The sequence below is a fragment of the Alosa alosa genome, chromosome 19, assembly GCF_017589495.1.
Source record: "Alosa alosa isolate M-15738 ecotype Scorff River chromosome 19, AALO_Geno_1.1, whole genome shotgun sequence".
In the NCBI taxonomy this organism is placed as follows: domain Eukaryota; kingdom Metazoa; phylum Chordata; class Actinopteri; order Clupeiformes; family Clupeidae; genus Alosa; species Alosa alosa.
In genome coordinates, this window is record NC_063207.1 from 15,982,865 (window position 1) to 15,998,739 (window position 15,875).

The 15,875-nt window shown below is 44.9% G+C and overlaps 1 protein-coding gene across 2 annotated transcripts in view; it reads right to left on the reverse strand.

Moving 5' to 3' along the window:
- LOC125284228 (MAM domain-containing glycosylphosphatidylinositol anchor protein 1) overlaps positions 1 to 12,632 on the reverse strand; it is a 186,230-nt gene extending 173,598 nt beyond the window's left edge. Inside the window, exons 1-2 of one of the 2 annotated variants that reach the window (XM_048228099.1) lie at positions 11,712 to 12,632; positions 10,327 to 10,416 (exon numbers count right to left, since the gene is read on the reverse strand). In XM_048228099.1, the coding sequence (XP_048084056.1) occupies positions 10,327 to 10,393 (67 nt within the window). In that variant the 5' untranslated portion in view covers positions 10,394 to 10,416; positions 11,712 to 12,632. Of the gene's footprint in view, positions 1 to 10,326; positions 10,470 to 11,711 lie in introns of those variants that run through there. The other variant, XM_048228100.1, reaches the window with a different exon arrangement.
- Between the last annotated feature and the right edge of the window lie 3,243 nt (positions 12,633 to 15,875).

Genomic DNA, 15,875 nt, shown 5'->3' on the forward strand with positions numbered 1-15,875 from the left:
ACCTCCCTCTCATCACCCCACCTCTCTCCACCTCCCTCTCATCACCCCACCTCTCTCCACCTCCCTCTCCCACGTATCCTGTGTCTCCCGCCCCGTGCAGGTGTGGCGCACTCCCAGCATGCGACCGGCGCCAGCATCGCCGCGCCAACCAGGAATCTATCCCCCTCTAATTCATCAAGCACAAATCACAGGCAAACAATAGTTAATCAATGGAGAGCCACACTATTGACAAATGGCTGCAGGAAAAGGCATTTGTGTACAGAGGACTCACGCAGAGAGAAATGAAGAGGAGCGAGAGAGATGGTGGAGAACAGAGAGCATGTGAGAGAGAGAGAGAGTAAAATGGAGAAAGATGGAGAGATAGAGAGAGGGAGGGGGAGAAAAACAGACCGAGAGGGGCATGGGGATCATCGAGAGATCATCTGCTAGAATGACAAATCACAAATATGTGCAGAGCCCTCAAACACAGAACACAGACACAAAGACACAGAGACAGACAGACAGACAGACACACACACACACACACACACACACACACCACACACACACACACACACACACACACACACACACACACACACACACACACACACACATCAAGCTAGGCAGGTACATTGTACTCTTTTTCCAATTAGCTGTTGTCAAATTTGAGCACTGTCCCCTAATAAGCAGAACACAAACACACAGTGAAACAGACAGACACCAACCCCGCTAATTAGCTATCCTCAAACAATGCCTTAGACTTTGTTAGACTTAGTCTAATTATGAACCTATGAGGAGAAAACACATACACACACACACACACACACACACACACACACACACGTGCAAAAGCTAAGACAACTTGCCTAAGCCATCAACTAATATTCTAGTGTACATGAGCATGAAACTTATTTTGTCAGGTCCCATTTTTAAAAAAGACGGAAATATCTAATTGAGGAGTCTCTGAGCTTGCATGACTTTTGGTCGTAGAAGAAGCCCAAACTAGTGTGGAACTGCTGTGCCTGTTTTGGAGAAATAATGGGCTGTGTCACACGCCGAGTTTGTCACTTGGGCTTCATGAAGAGTTATGGAGGCCCCGCTTGGTCGCTTCTGAAGTGGGTCACTACTTACTACAGTGGGCCACTCCCCAGGAGTCGAGTGACAGTAACTAACTGTGTGTGTGTGTGTGTGTGTGTGTGTGTGTGTGTGTGTGTGTGTGTGTGTGTGTGTGTGTGTGTGTGTGTGTGTGATGCATGCATGTGTGAATTCATTCTTCAGATATCATGTTTCCATACCTTTAGCCACAGCCATGCAGCCATGAGGTTTATGTCAGTACGTGTGTTTGGTGTGGTGTGGTGTGTTTTCATTGTGACATGGAGCAGGAAATGTCTAAGAAATATGCTCTTACATGTATGTGTATGATGTGTGTGTGTGTGCACCTTTGTGTATCTGTGTGTGTGCTTCTATGAGTGTGTGCGCATACACCAATGTTTGTGTCTGCATGTTTTGCCTGGTAGAATATCACACACACACACACACACACACACACACACACACACACACACACAGCAACCAAAGACAGCAAACCTCTCTAACATATTCTGAGTGTATCCGGAGATAATCTTCATCATTACTCAAATGTTTTTTCCTTTGCCAGCAGTGCTGCCTGATCAAATGTTTATAAATGTGCGTGCATTCGAGGAATAAATAAAACTTCTCCTGAGTCAGCACAGGCCGACATTAGCGATCACGTTCACAGAAACCCGGCCCAGCTAGTACCAACAGCAGAAAGCGCACACTCCTTAGATGATTTATACATGCAGGGTCATCCAGTGCAAAGCCATGGTTTTGGCCCTGATGCAAAGACGCGTTGATACTTCTACTGTTTTGTACTGTTTTGTGGCGACAAAGAGAGACATGGGCAATGCAGTATTTGGATGTTATTGTGAATACAGGATCCCACTGAGGTCTGTAGTTTTAGACATGGAGTAAGACATTTAGACAGACACATGGACATGACATAGAGTGGTTGCCAACAATCAATCAGTTTGATCAATCCATCAATCAATCAATCCATCAATTAATTAAGTGATTTCAACCTAACGTCCACTCTGAGTGAAGCATCCTTATAAGGGTTTGTGCAAAGAAACAAATTTCCCCTCACTTTCATTTTATGATTCAGAACACATCGAGTGAAGGAAAAATCTGCCAGCAAGCAAGGTTAAAACTCCTCGAGTAACCTCTAACTCAGGGCCCATTTGGCAGTCAAATGCTCAGACCCAATCCTCAGCAAAGCCAAGATGGAGCTTGGGCTTCTAGGCAGTTCTTTTGGGGGCGGACATGCTGTTTTTCAATCACTCGATGCAGACTTGAACCAGGCACCGCATCCATGAATCAATAGTCTTCAATATTTATCAGACCCCAACATCGACAAACTAGGCACACAGACTCTGGGCTTTTACGCTTTGTTTACATTCACAATGAGGAGCGAGATCATTGGATGATTTATCAGTGAAACTCAAGCCCACCGGCACACTGTCGTGCTTTTGGAGTTGTCTCAACAGATACTTTTTTTGTGTGTGTGATGCGACACCTTTTGTCGCGCTATTGCTGCGGCTGCAGACGTTACAGACGTTCAAGACGCTCCCGTCCCGGGTGTATTCTATGACGGCAACCCTGCAGATCAAAGCGATTGCGAATTCCACCAATCAAAGCCTATACGAATTCTTCAAAACCCGCCGCAGATTTGACTATGTGAACGTGTGCCGCCTTTCCAACATGTTTTCTCTCAAGACAAATTAGAGCCTAGTCATGCCTGGAGGCAGAACGGTTTTTTTCTCTCTTCTTTCTCTTTTTTCCTTCTTGTCATTCTGTTACTGAAGGCAACTGGCGAACAACTAATACATTCCCTAATGGCGAGAAGTACAGTAAGGCTCACATTGTGCCTCATGCCCTCTCTCTCTCTCTGAGCTTCAACAGGGAGGCGTGCTTTTGAAGACAGCGGCTTTGCCAGAGCCAATGAATATGGCTGAAGGTCTCTTTGGAGTGTCAAAATATTGGGAGTGAGAGAGAGAGAGTGGGAGAGAGAGAGGGTGGGAGAGAGAGGAAGATACAGAGAAAAAAGCGAGATTGAATCAAATTGAACGTGGGCGAAGCAGACGCGGCATTAAGGACGAGTACACCTGAGCCAAATTTTTCCTGACCATTCCGCTTTCAATTACTCCCCTTCAGGCTCAGAAATAGAGACGGGTCACAGCGAGCGATATATAAGGTGAGGATGTAATGGCTTGAAAATAATGTGCAAGTGTGTGTGTGTGTGTGTGTGTGTGTGTGTGTGTGTGTGTGCCTGTATGCGTCTATGTGTGTCTGTACAGTATGTGTGAGGGAGAGATTGGTTGTGTGAATTCGGCCATACTTAGTGTATTTCTGCATTTATCTGTGGGAGTGTGTGAGAGTGTGTGCGTCGGAGTGTCTAGACGATCACAATGTAAGCCTGGCTAGCATATGCACCCACAAACAGTACCATTATCTAAAACAAAAATAGCTTTGCTGATGACATCGGGTAGACAGCAGAGAATGCATGGATTCGCAGAAACCAAACACTGTTATCATGCCTTACAGGCAATACAAATCATTAGGCAATATGCTCAGCCTCACAGACTTAAACTGTATGTCTATTCTTCTCCCCATACCCTGATAATACAAAATAAAGCTTTAAAGAAATCACTGGATGCTTCTTGTTTCTGTTAAACACATGCTTGTTGGGTGGAGTTGCTGATCAGGACTACAACACCTACAGTAGATGCTCACACACTGACTTAAGAGGGACCAACTCCACGAGGAACTTTCACTCTTGTGCCCCCCACACACCTCTTATTTTTTCTCTCTCACTCTCTTTCTCTGTTCTCTAGTCTCTAGCTGTCTTTCACGGCCATGCGAGCTCCAGTCTCCAGTTCTCGGCAGCGCCCCAGATCTGCTGCAGACTGACGGGCGGACATTAATTATTCACACACCTTTGGAACAGGTTGTGTTTACATTGCAGTGTTCTCAGAAGAAAAAGAGTGTAGAAGAAGGGGGGAAATAGAGAGTAGCGAGTAGAGAGAGAGAAGGGGAGAGAGAGAAGGATATAGATGCAAAGAGCAAGAAAGAGAGAGACAAACTGAAACTAGAGAGAAAGAGAGAGAGAGAGAGACAGAAAGAGACATGAAAAAGGTGAACAGGCTTGCGAGTGGGGAGGAGAGGAAGAAGGATAGAAAGTCTGAGTGAGATCGATGTGAGAACAAAAGAGAACAGAAGCAGATGAAAGCGATTAGAGGGTTAGCACAGCAGAGAGGGAGGAGCACACCAGAGAGAGAGAGAGAGAGAGAGAGAAGAGGTAGAGATGGAGAAACAGATATGAACATAGGCAGGACAGCCAAGTAGAGAAGACTCTATTTTAACCAACAAGCCTGTGTCTCTCGCACAGCTAACACGGAGCAACAGGCGGAGAAGAGAGTGGACGAGGCGGACAAGCATGGCATCATCAACATGGAACGGTTCTGATGGGGAGTGAGCACAGAGCAGCAGGCAGCGAGGGTCGTCTCCTCATGCCTAATGACAGATCAGAGGGAACAGGGGAACACTCACACACACACACACACACACACACACACACACGCACGCACGCACGCACAACAGAAACACACACAAACACACACGCACACGCACGCACGCACACGCAAACACACACGTGCACACGCACACGCACGCACACACACACAATCAAGTATTTGGTGGCTACAGCACTTGATACACTTTATTTATCTGTTGGTCTGTCAGTCTGTCTGTCTGTTTTCTCTCTCTCTCTCCCTCTCTCAAGATCTGCATGTTTAATTATGCAATAATCTATCAATTATGCATGATATAATTATGCCTTAAATTATTCTGCGTGAATATCTCTAGGTTGGTTTTGTGGTGCAAAGCACAACTCTGAAAGCACAACTCTTTCTCCTTCCTGTCCTTGAAGAGCATACAATACCCTTTCAATCTTCTGACCAGTCCAAGGTGTGGACATCATCTCCCCCTGTGCCCTGAGACTTCTTTAAAGGGACACCAGGCAAGCCTGATGCTTTTTCTCTACGAAACTCCCCCTCGCTCTGTCTGAAGCTCTTTTCCTTTTCTTTGCATCTTCCGTCAAGGGTTTTCGCTGCTTCTTCGCCGGCTCTGCCATTATGCACAGGTTTGCAACAATCGCTAGCGTTTCGTTAGCCTCCCTCTGTGCTGTGGATGCAGGATGGAAACTGAAACTGCTTCGGTCGCCGGGTACGATACACTGAACTTGCAAGCGGGATATTCTTCCTACAGGCAGTAGGGGCGGGCGAGAGAGTCTTCATTCGCCCTGTAATGAGTCATTTAACCATATACCGACTTACGAAGATGAGTAATTAACACGAAAACGTTGCCTGGTGTCCCTTTAACGTCACCCGTCTCCTCCACCTGGAAAGTGATGGCACCGCCCGCAGCCAGAGCGACAGATGAGGGCTGACAGTTTTTGTAAATGGTGAGGGGTATATTAAAAAGGATGACAGGTTTCAGGTGCTGCGAGACATCTCCTGACAGGCCGAGATTATGGTTAAAGTGGGGAGAGACAACAAGCAGGAAGCTGTCATTCCGTCTCTGTGTGGCGTCCCCGTGTTTGGTTCTGCTCACGTTTCCTGTGACACTCTTTCATTCCTTCTTTTCTTCCTTCTTTCCATCTTTCTTTCTTTTGTTTCTCTACTTTTTGCTTCTCAGATTACAAGAAGACGCTATTTCAATGTGTCTTTTCCCCCTTGAGCCGAGTAAGCCTATTCCTCTTGTACCAATATCATCTCTGCATGCAACTGACTGAAATAACAGAGAATAGTGACTTGGGTGACTTTAATATACACAGAAGCAGGAGTAATTGAAAGGTTGTGGGTTTACAACGCATGGGACAAAATCACTACCCCGATTCCCAAAGCACAAGGGAAGCGAGTCAGAGTAGAAATAAGGTGAATAGAATACGCTGCAGCCTATTGAGGTTACATCCACACTGTTCCTTATTGATTTGAACCCAAAGCACTTCTGTTACATTTGTGCTTCTGCTCTACTACTCGAACGTTTTCTAGCTCCTGAAACTGAATGATTTTGAAACTCTGTCAGCCCAATTTTCATTTGAAAACTCTGGCTTCACGTTTTAATGTGGACAGGGATATCCGCAAACATCTGAGAACGCTGACGTAGAAACCGATGTTCCCTGCCCGATTTGACCTGGTCAGTCTGAGGTTTGTTGACTTTTCATGACTCACTTCCACTTCCACAACTAACCTGTCACTGGTGAATGAAACATGGAGAAAGAAATACCACCTTCACTGACCGCAGTCTGTGATAGCATCTGTAATGCCCTTAAATTCTGCATGTTACACCCTGCATGGGTGACTGGTCATGTGATCCGCGCTTCAGCGGTCCAGTGCATAGACAGTGTAGCCAAGGTTCCGGAATTGCAAACGTCCATCTGGATGGAAACTGTATTTGTTTTAAAAACAGAATAGTGTGGCTAAAGCCTAAGATCACCAAGGTTCTTCCATGACATCTGGATCATGTCAGAGAGGTAATGTCCAGAAAGATCAGCTCTCCACTACCTCTCCCATTCAACTGAGGGCTTTGAGAAGAAAACACTTTACTTTAGGTTTCTACATAAGAGTGACATGACACTGTCATAACCCTAACAACTCTAACCCTAACCCTAACTTGACAAAAACCAAAATATACTTGACAGAAGCGAGTGACAGGAGTGTTATGTCATAAACGTTTATGACTTGTTTATAATGCTTATGACACGTTCATGACAGTGTCATGTCACTCTTATGTAGATACCTTCAAGTAAAGTGTAACTGAAAGCAGAAACTGGATACAGGAACGCATTGAAAGGTATGTCCAAAACCAGAGACTGCACAGGGCAGAGAAAGTCTATCGTGAGAATGACTAGAAGAGGAAGACAGAGAGAGAGGGAGTGGAAACGACAAGAGAGATGAAGAGTGAGGGGTCTGTGATGTCATGTTCAAATAACTGTTCCGTCGTAGCAGCACCATCTCATGTATAAGTCATGGGGTGCCAACTGTTCACTCACTCACACAACACAACACACACACACACAACTCTTTGTTTCTCCGTCCCTCTGGACCGGGACAGATCAGAGACACGCTGGGTAGAGAGGACCGCAATCTCACATGGAGCTTTAATGATGAGTGTCTGTGCATCAGGGTGTGTGTGTGTGTGTGTGTGTGTGTGTGTGTGTGTGTGTGTGTGTGTGTGTGTGTGTGTGCGTGTGTGCGTGTGTGTATGAGATAGAGAGAGAGAGATAGAGAGAGAGAGAGAGAGACAGACAGACAGACAGGAAAAAAGAGAAAGAGAGCAAATGAATGTGCATTGGTGTAAACATGTCTGTGTATGTCTACTGTCACTGTGTGTGTGTGTGTGTGTGTGTGTGTGTGTGTGTGTGTGTGTGTGTGTGTGTGTGTATGTATGCAAACATGTTTGAGGTCATGTCAGAGTGTGGTGCCGGTCTGACGAAGGCACACACGGCTCTTGTTTGTATCAACCACCTTTCCTCTGAACTTAGCTGACTTAACACTGTACCTTCAAAAGCTTAAAAAAAGAAAAATGGGGGACGGGGGTAATAAAACTCACTAATTTCTCACTCCTTCAGGCTAAACCCACAAACTTTTGCTGAGACGGCGAGCGTCCAGCGAGTAGCTTTGGGGAAATCTCCTCTTCCCCAGGAGAGAGGCCTCGCCGAGCGGCACCTTTTAGCCACGGGCCACTCGCTCTAAAATAAACCCCAGTCAAGGCGGGCCCTTCGCACTGACCCGCAGGTTAATAGAATTTCGGTATACCTTTACACTGCCATGCACTGTAGCCATAAAATAACCACAGAGGGAGGCCAAAGGGAAGGATAGAGGGTGAAAAGGAGAGAGATAGAGAGATAGAGAGATGAGAGAGGGAGGGAGGGAAGAGAGGAGAGGGAAGGGAAAGGAAGTGAAATGTGTCAAAGGGAAGATGAGTCAAGACAAAAGACAGCTCGGGGAGTTAAGAAATGGAGATGAACGACATGAACAAACTAATGAATAAATGGATGGGTGGATGGATGAATGAAGGAGTGAGTGAATGAACGAATGAACGAATTAACAAACGCATGAATGAGTATGAACATTAAACTCCATCAAGAGTCACACTACTGCCTTGTCTTATTCTACTTTTATTACATCTAGTGAAGTGTGCTTCCTTTAATTTCTTTATTGAAATCCAAGGAGATATTAATAAGACGTTTGAAAAGCAGATGAAGAATATGCACGGCAAAGAGTCAGTGAAGCTGTTTCTCTTCATTAGCCAGGGTGTAATAACATCATAGTGCCTCTCCACACACACGCCACACAAAACCAGCCAACAGGCTGCATTCATTTCATGGGCCTTTAATTACAGATAAGAGGGAACATTATAGGGGATAGTCTACTTGCATGAGATAGACTGTGTGTGTGTGTGTCGGTGTGTGTGTGTGTGTGTGTGTGTGTGTGTGACACTCTGTCCAATACAATTTGTACAAGTGTACAAATGTATTCAGCCTAACACAAGGAAAGAAGACAGCGACACGACCTTAAAAGGACAGACACCCTAAAAGAAAATAGCATTCAGCTATACCGCCAGCTCCCTATAAAGCTCTCTCTCTCTCTCTCTCTCTCTCTCTCTCTCTCTCTCTCTCTCTCTCTCTCTCTCTGATGACAATATTAAAATCCAAACAGTAATCTCCAGCCCCAATCACATTCACCACAGCGGGTAGCCGCCTCTGCGCGGCACCATCTCCTCCATCAGTTCTCCCGGGTCACCGAGCAGTGGACCCACCGACTGTGAATAAGCCACCACTCTCAAACCTCATTAAGGACCGCAGATTAATTGATTAATCAGGAACTAAATTAGAGGGATGGGCAGTGCCATGCATGACTATTATTATTATTATGATTATGCTGCCTTTGCATCCTGCTGCCTGTTACTGTTGTCAACCCTGTTCAGTATTCACCGACAACAATGGCAATGAAAGTGACTCTGGTGGGTGAATATTGCATGAGTGGGTTAACTAATAAAGGAGAGGAGGAGAGAGGAACGAACAAGCAAGAGAGAGAGAGAGAGAGAGAGAGAGCAGAAGAGAGAGAGGTATGGAGCTGATCTATCCAGTGATGAACCCCCTCCCTCTCTCTTTCTCTGTATTGCGCTCCCTCTTTCTCTTTTTTTCGATCTTTCTCTCTCTCTCTCACACACACACACACACACACACACACATACACACACTTCCTCTCCACTGCCTCACAGCCACAAATAAATTATGAATGCTTATTAAAAAAGGCCAATATTCAGCATCCAAAATAAACTCAGTGGCAAGAGACATAAAAGAGGACCAACATAAAGTGCTGAGATAAAGAGATGTAGTACCCAACACCCCCGACCCCCAAACACACACACACAAGCCTACTCATGCACACACCAACCACACGTCACCAATATATTATGCACACAATCGCATACACACACGCACACACACACCAGGCACTCACCCATGCAAGAGCGCAAACATGTAATAAGATGTTTACTTTTATCATAACATGGGCAGGACAAATATTTGGAAGTTCACAAATTGTTAGAAGTGAAAGTCTATTGCTTGCTGAGACTAGCCCAAGAGACAAGCTTTGCTTGGCGTAATTGCAAGAAGGCATAGGCCTAGTGGCCAGCTATCGGCTGTCTGAGTATCAGTAAACTCATAAGTTCAGCGCTGAGGAGGAACAACCCACAGGAGGCCTTGTAGAGTGCTGGTGGTGCTATCGTGAAAGCGCCATCCTCAGTCACATCTCAACAGTTATCACAAGGTCCAAAACGCCCACCTGATCCTCTTGGAAAGGATATTACTCTGGGTGAAGTTCACAGACAAGCACTTGCACAGTGAATCAAAAGCAAATATTGCAGGACTTAGCTATACAATTGGCACAGATCATATAAACCTTGCTCAAATACAGCAAACCAGTACCGAAGGACAGTCACTTCAGAGATCACAGTCTACACCCCAAGATTGTGTGTAGTGTGTTTGTCCCTTCAAAATATTTCATACATTTCTTTAAGTTAGAGCCCTTCTGGTCAATGCAGCCTTGAGACCTTCATTTTCATTTAAAGAAATGGGGATATTGTGGACAGCCTGTGAAATCCACCTTTTAACTCCACACCATCAGGCTATATACATACATAGTGTCAAATGCATATGAAAATGCAAAACGCTGGCTAAAATGCCACAAAATCCCTTACCATATACTCCTTGCCCTCGTGCGTAACGATGGATGACAGAAAATAACAGGATCCAGAAAAGCTCCATCTTCAGCTCCGATCCGTCATTACCTGCGAAAAGCCCGATTGAAGAGTCGTGTTCAGTTTGAGTGGCACAGAAAGGGAGCAACAGCCTGGGTCAAGCAGGGATGACCAGGTGATGACAACATCAAGGCAAGCTCCACGCCGCCGGCGGTTTGTGCCGCACACCTCACTATTCCCGGACCAGTCACACGATTCAATACCAAGGGAGGGGCATTAAAAAGCAATGTTCGCGGTGCCCGGAAATCATGTTCTGTTACGTCGCCCGGCAGATTACAGTGAATTATAAATTATGATTAAGTCTTTATCCATTGGTTGTTCCAATCCGCTCAGGTTAACGACAAGCAATTCATTTGGAAACCTTGGATTATAGGAAGATTACAGGCCAGTAACTGCTGTATAACCCGGGATTGACAGGATTGACTACAGTAATAATGGGTTATTTTCGAAATTGCCGGGCAGGTAAGGGCAGTAGAAATAAGATTTCTGCGTCACGTACAGAAGATTGAGTTGATGCCAAATGTAGGTTAGATATGTTATTTTCATGTTAAAATTCTTACACGTAATTGTATCCCATGACTTCAGAAGTATGAGACATAACTTTTTAAAAATGTCTGCAGCTTAAAATATAGGCTATGTTTATTCACAATTACAATTGGATAACCTCAGTATGTTTAGGTACCCCGGTTTACACCCTAAATACTGGGTGAGGATATGTTAAGAAATGTGTTTCGTTTCGCCATTTTTTACGAAAATTCAAATCATATGGCTTCAGATTTAAAAAAAATATATATATATCCTTTCCTGTGAAGAACGCGGAAATACATTTGCATTTCACCGGCTACTTATGGGTGAAGGGAGCATCTCTCCAGACTTCGCGCGCAATGCCCCATCTCGCTGATGTGCGAGGAAGCTTCCCCACAAGCTTTCAACAAACCATATCCAGCATAATGTACGGTGGAATCTATATAGCCGTGACGTAGTTTTCAAAATAATTTTCGAAAATATAAATCATCATGTTGGCTGCAACGGACGAGTGAGCAATGTAGTGTAGGCTAATCCAATCGTTGTTAGAAATGCATGCATTCTTTTTATTGTCCTGGTCGAGAGCTGTGATGTGCAGTGCATTTCTCCTGTGCAATGTTGATGGTGTCATTCTTTTCAAGTTCCGCGAGATGAAACATTATAGTCAGTAAGCCGGCAAATTTCTTTGTGACAGGCTAAAGGCGTTACCGAAATGTTCAAATCAGTCTAGGACGTTCAACTTTCAATTTAAAGTAGACTAAAGCAGTGCGTAAATGATGAAAGTAATTGAGTTAGATTACCTTTCTATGAAGCAGCGCTGTGGGACACCCCTAAAGTCACAGTCCACACCCTGATGCACGAAAACCCCTTTCGGCAAAATGTGTGTGTGGGGGGGGTGAACTTAAGATAGCCTATCCTTACTCCCGTGATCTTGATGAGAATTTCTGCTGCTGCGGTCGTCTCAACAGCCCAGCGATAAAATTCCACTGCATCCACAGCGGCAACTTTTGGGGCTCCGCGCCTTACGGACGAATTTTTACCAGTCGCCCCTTAATTCCACATCAGACAAGGAGAAAAAATGCGCGGATTTTGCCATCCACCCGGAGCTGACACATAAAGCAATTTGAGAATTTTGTCATATAAAAAACTCGTCTTACAATTCTGCGCTGAATTGTCGAATAAAACATATAGATTGTTACACTTAAGCCTGTGAAAAAAGACGATTGGGAAAAGGTCCTGCTCTCTTCCCTGCGTCTGGGTTGTCCGAAGCCGTTTGTCAATGGAAGTACGCGCCTAGAATGAAAACGATCCTGTGAGAGATAGTTGGTGAAAAGAAGGGGACGCCGAGATGAGCATCCACTTAAACAGGTTGCCAAAGACTACGCCGTCGCTAGACCGTTTGTAATCCTGACGCAGCTAAACTCAAGTTCGAGTCTCCTGCTGCTGCAACTTGAGTGGCGTCCGCGAGTGATGAGAGAGTGAGTGAGGGACAGCGAGGGATAAGAGGCTCTCGGCTTTTTAATTGTTTTTGGTCGAATATAGCTGGTGTGATTCCGTCGGTGGAGACAGCCAATTAAAGCTGTGCAGCTGCAAAAAAAAGGGTTCTGCCTACAGAGGACTCGCCCCGGTTCCCCTAGGACCAATTAAATAAGAAAGAGGCCGGGAATGGAGAGAAAAATCACAATCTCACTGCCACCCCCTCCTCTCTCTCTCCCTCTCTCTATCTCCCTCTCCATCAGTTTCTCGCTGCCTGTCGCCGACTGTCAACAGACTTTACAACACGCTTAGTTTATGGCCACAAGGCGGCGTGATTTAGCTACAGCTTCCAACGGTGAGGTATCACTTCTAATTGGTAGTACACATTCAAATTTTGAAGCATTAGCAGAACTACTAATAAGTACTAATGACCATTTTGACCTGAAATAAAACAACTATTTTGACAAATTCCACAAGTAGTTCTATGAATTTTTTATTCTAACAGTGTGTGTACGCTTGTTGAACAGACCATTTCCTGAGGCCTTACATGTTATCACACTGCCCTCTCTATGCACAAGTCTCTTTTAGCTGACCTTGCAGAATGTGTCTGGATTTTGTAAGTGGAGAGAACTGTTTGAAGTCATCTTGAGTGGGGCAGAGAGATGCAGCCTCCTGAACTAAATCCTGTGTGATCCACCTGCTCCTCAAAACACACACACCTAAACTCTGACTCAAAAAGACAGCTGTAGGAGACGTATAACAGATTTTATTCCCAATGATCTAAGCCCATAGAAGGATGGTCTCTGAACACTGCATATCAAACAGATGAATGTTGTCTTGCCTCCCTCAGACATACACCTATCTCTTGCTACAAGGCAAGTCACTGTGTATAGGCACAAACCATTTATGAGGAGCAGTCTGTTTATCAGATGTTTTGTGCAACACTATTCTCCAGGGTGCCACAACCACAGCAAATAATTCTTGCCAGTGATTATCTCACAAAATGAGTCAAGTGTGGCTTTCCAGCTGTTTTCCAGGGAGAATACACCACCGACTGTGGTGGATTGACACGTTTCTCAGTCGGCAGCGAGCGAGTGTGTGCGCTGGCTAATTTGGAATTGTCATTGCTTTTCTTGCCAACTCATAATGTCTCTCCTTTCATTATCAGTGGCAATTCCCATCAGATCAGTCCATTCAGCATTATCAACAAAGCACAATCACAACAATCAATAGGGCTTTGATGAAAAGGTGTGATGTGATCATACATCCTCACGTGTATTAGTGAACTTGAGAACTTTGCTGTCTCAGCTCTTTACATTGCCAGTCTAATCTCACAGCCTGGGAAACCACCTATTTAGAGTAGAGTAGCATTCAGTAGAGAAAGCATTAGCATTGTAGTGTGTCACATGTATTCAAGTCAGTCTTGCTTTCCCCTCTAACTCTCTTTTTATAGTTTTCATAACACGACAATTGTTTTGATATCTATTTATATATGTTGTTGTTTTTTGTAATTTGATACTGTCATGTTAGAGTTAGGGTTATGCCAGTAAAGCCGCTGTACCAAAATGATTTATTAGTTTTGTTAAATCCACTATAAAAATGAAGACATGGCATTATTTTTTACCATTCAGGTTCAAATGTTTGTCTGTATGCATGCCTGATAGTCCCCCACATAACGTTTCATCAGTTACTGAGGCTCATAACCAGACAATGCACGATATCATTTCCCATGTCGAATTTCCAAAAACACGGACACTGGGCCAAATCCTCTCGCACAGTTATCCTCTGCGTTGGCAGCCTGCCAGCCCTGTGCAGCGAGCACTGCCAAGAGGGCATCATTTTGGGCTTAGAGCAGTTCATGACAATGCCGCCGGCTCACTGGTGGCGCCTGGCAGGGTGGCATTCTCGAATGGCTCCCAAGGGGGCAGCCAACGGAGTGCCTACTGAGCTCACTGATTTCCCGTTAAAGAGACTGCAAGTGTCTTTAAGAGAAGGGGGTTCGCTGTCATGCAGTTTCACTGAACGTGTGCCAGCCCAGCTGATGGGCATTTCATTTCATCTCTGCCGCTTCATCTCGCTGCTCAAGGAGACTCGAGGGTGGGGTACCTCCGAGGATGTTGATCTGCAGCATTTAAACAAGTGCTCAGTTCAAAGTTCAAAGGCTTGCCCAAGAACCATCTGAGATGGAGAAGTTGCATCAAAGGGCTCTATACGACTCACGGGGTCCCTGGGCTTAAGGCTTGCGAGGCATTTGGCTCAAAGTGTATGGATGAATGTTAATTAATTTGCTTGGGTGTTGAATTCAGCTGATTCAGATGGATGGAATCGGTTGGAGAGTTGGAGGCACCTGCACAAGAGTAGACCCTCCGGGTGAGATACCAGTCGACAGGCTTTGTGCCATCAGCTTCATGGATCATCAGATTATTCTGCTTCCAGCATTGGGGAAAAGTGGAAGTGTTTTAATTGGAGACAGGGTCAGATATGGAAGAGGGCTTCTTCCAGAGGACAGAACTGCACGTAAGACACAACCAACACTGACATAATTGCACTGACACTGATTAAGAATAAAAGACATGTAGCTAATTTAATCTTTTGCACATTGAAGACTGGGGATGTAGTCTGTCAGTCAGTTTGGATCTACAGTACATAGATCTGATGCAATATCAAACTTCTAAGCGTTCAGTCATTATCTTTGATAATACATCTGCCATTACTGATAGGTTACTAAAAGAAGATATGTGCAATATCAATTTCATTCTGTGAAACATACCTTAATAACTGACGTCACGCAGTCCCTGTTGTGGACAGAAATTACCTTAAAGCCAGAAAGCTATTCATAGTGAGAGTCAACTACACATGAAACAAGGATCTTCTGATGACGTCAAATGAAGCCTGAGTAATCTGCTGCACAAATGATATCTTGATTGTTCATTCGCTATTCCATCAACTCATGTTGGTCTCCAGATTACTGTCACACCAATCAAGTCATGATCCCAACACTAAAGATGCGTCATGGCTGTAAGAGATACCTCCCAGGCAAGGACTAGACCACTCTCAGATGATTCACACTTGAAACCATTCATCCTTGTGCTTCCCAAGGAAGCAGAGAGGGAGAGGGGGAAATCGTTCTCTCCCGGGTGAAGTAATCGGTGTCATTACAGCATACTGCCAACATTCTCATGGCCACTTGGGTTGGCTGTAACGGGAGCGGACAGTTTAACGGAGGGCTTTGCACATTTCACATCTGCTTAATTGAATAAGCTCATGTTTGTTTAGATGAGCGCCCTGGTGTCTGCTTACTGGACGGTAAGACGAGACAAAGTGCTAAACGTCTCTGCTGGTGCCACAAATTGAATACATGGGTGATGGAGTATTGTCCGAAGCTGAGCGGACACTCTCTTGACCGCAGACCAGACAGCTAGCAAGACTCAAGGCCTCTGAACTGCCTTTCAACAGGAACTAAATCTAATTATGTTTCTTTATTTTCT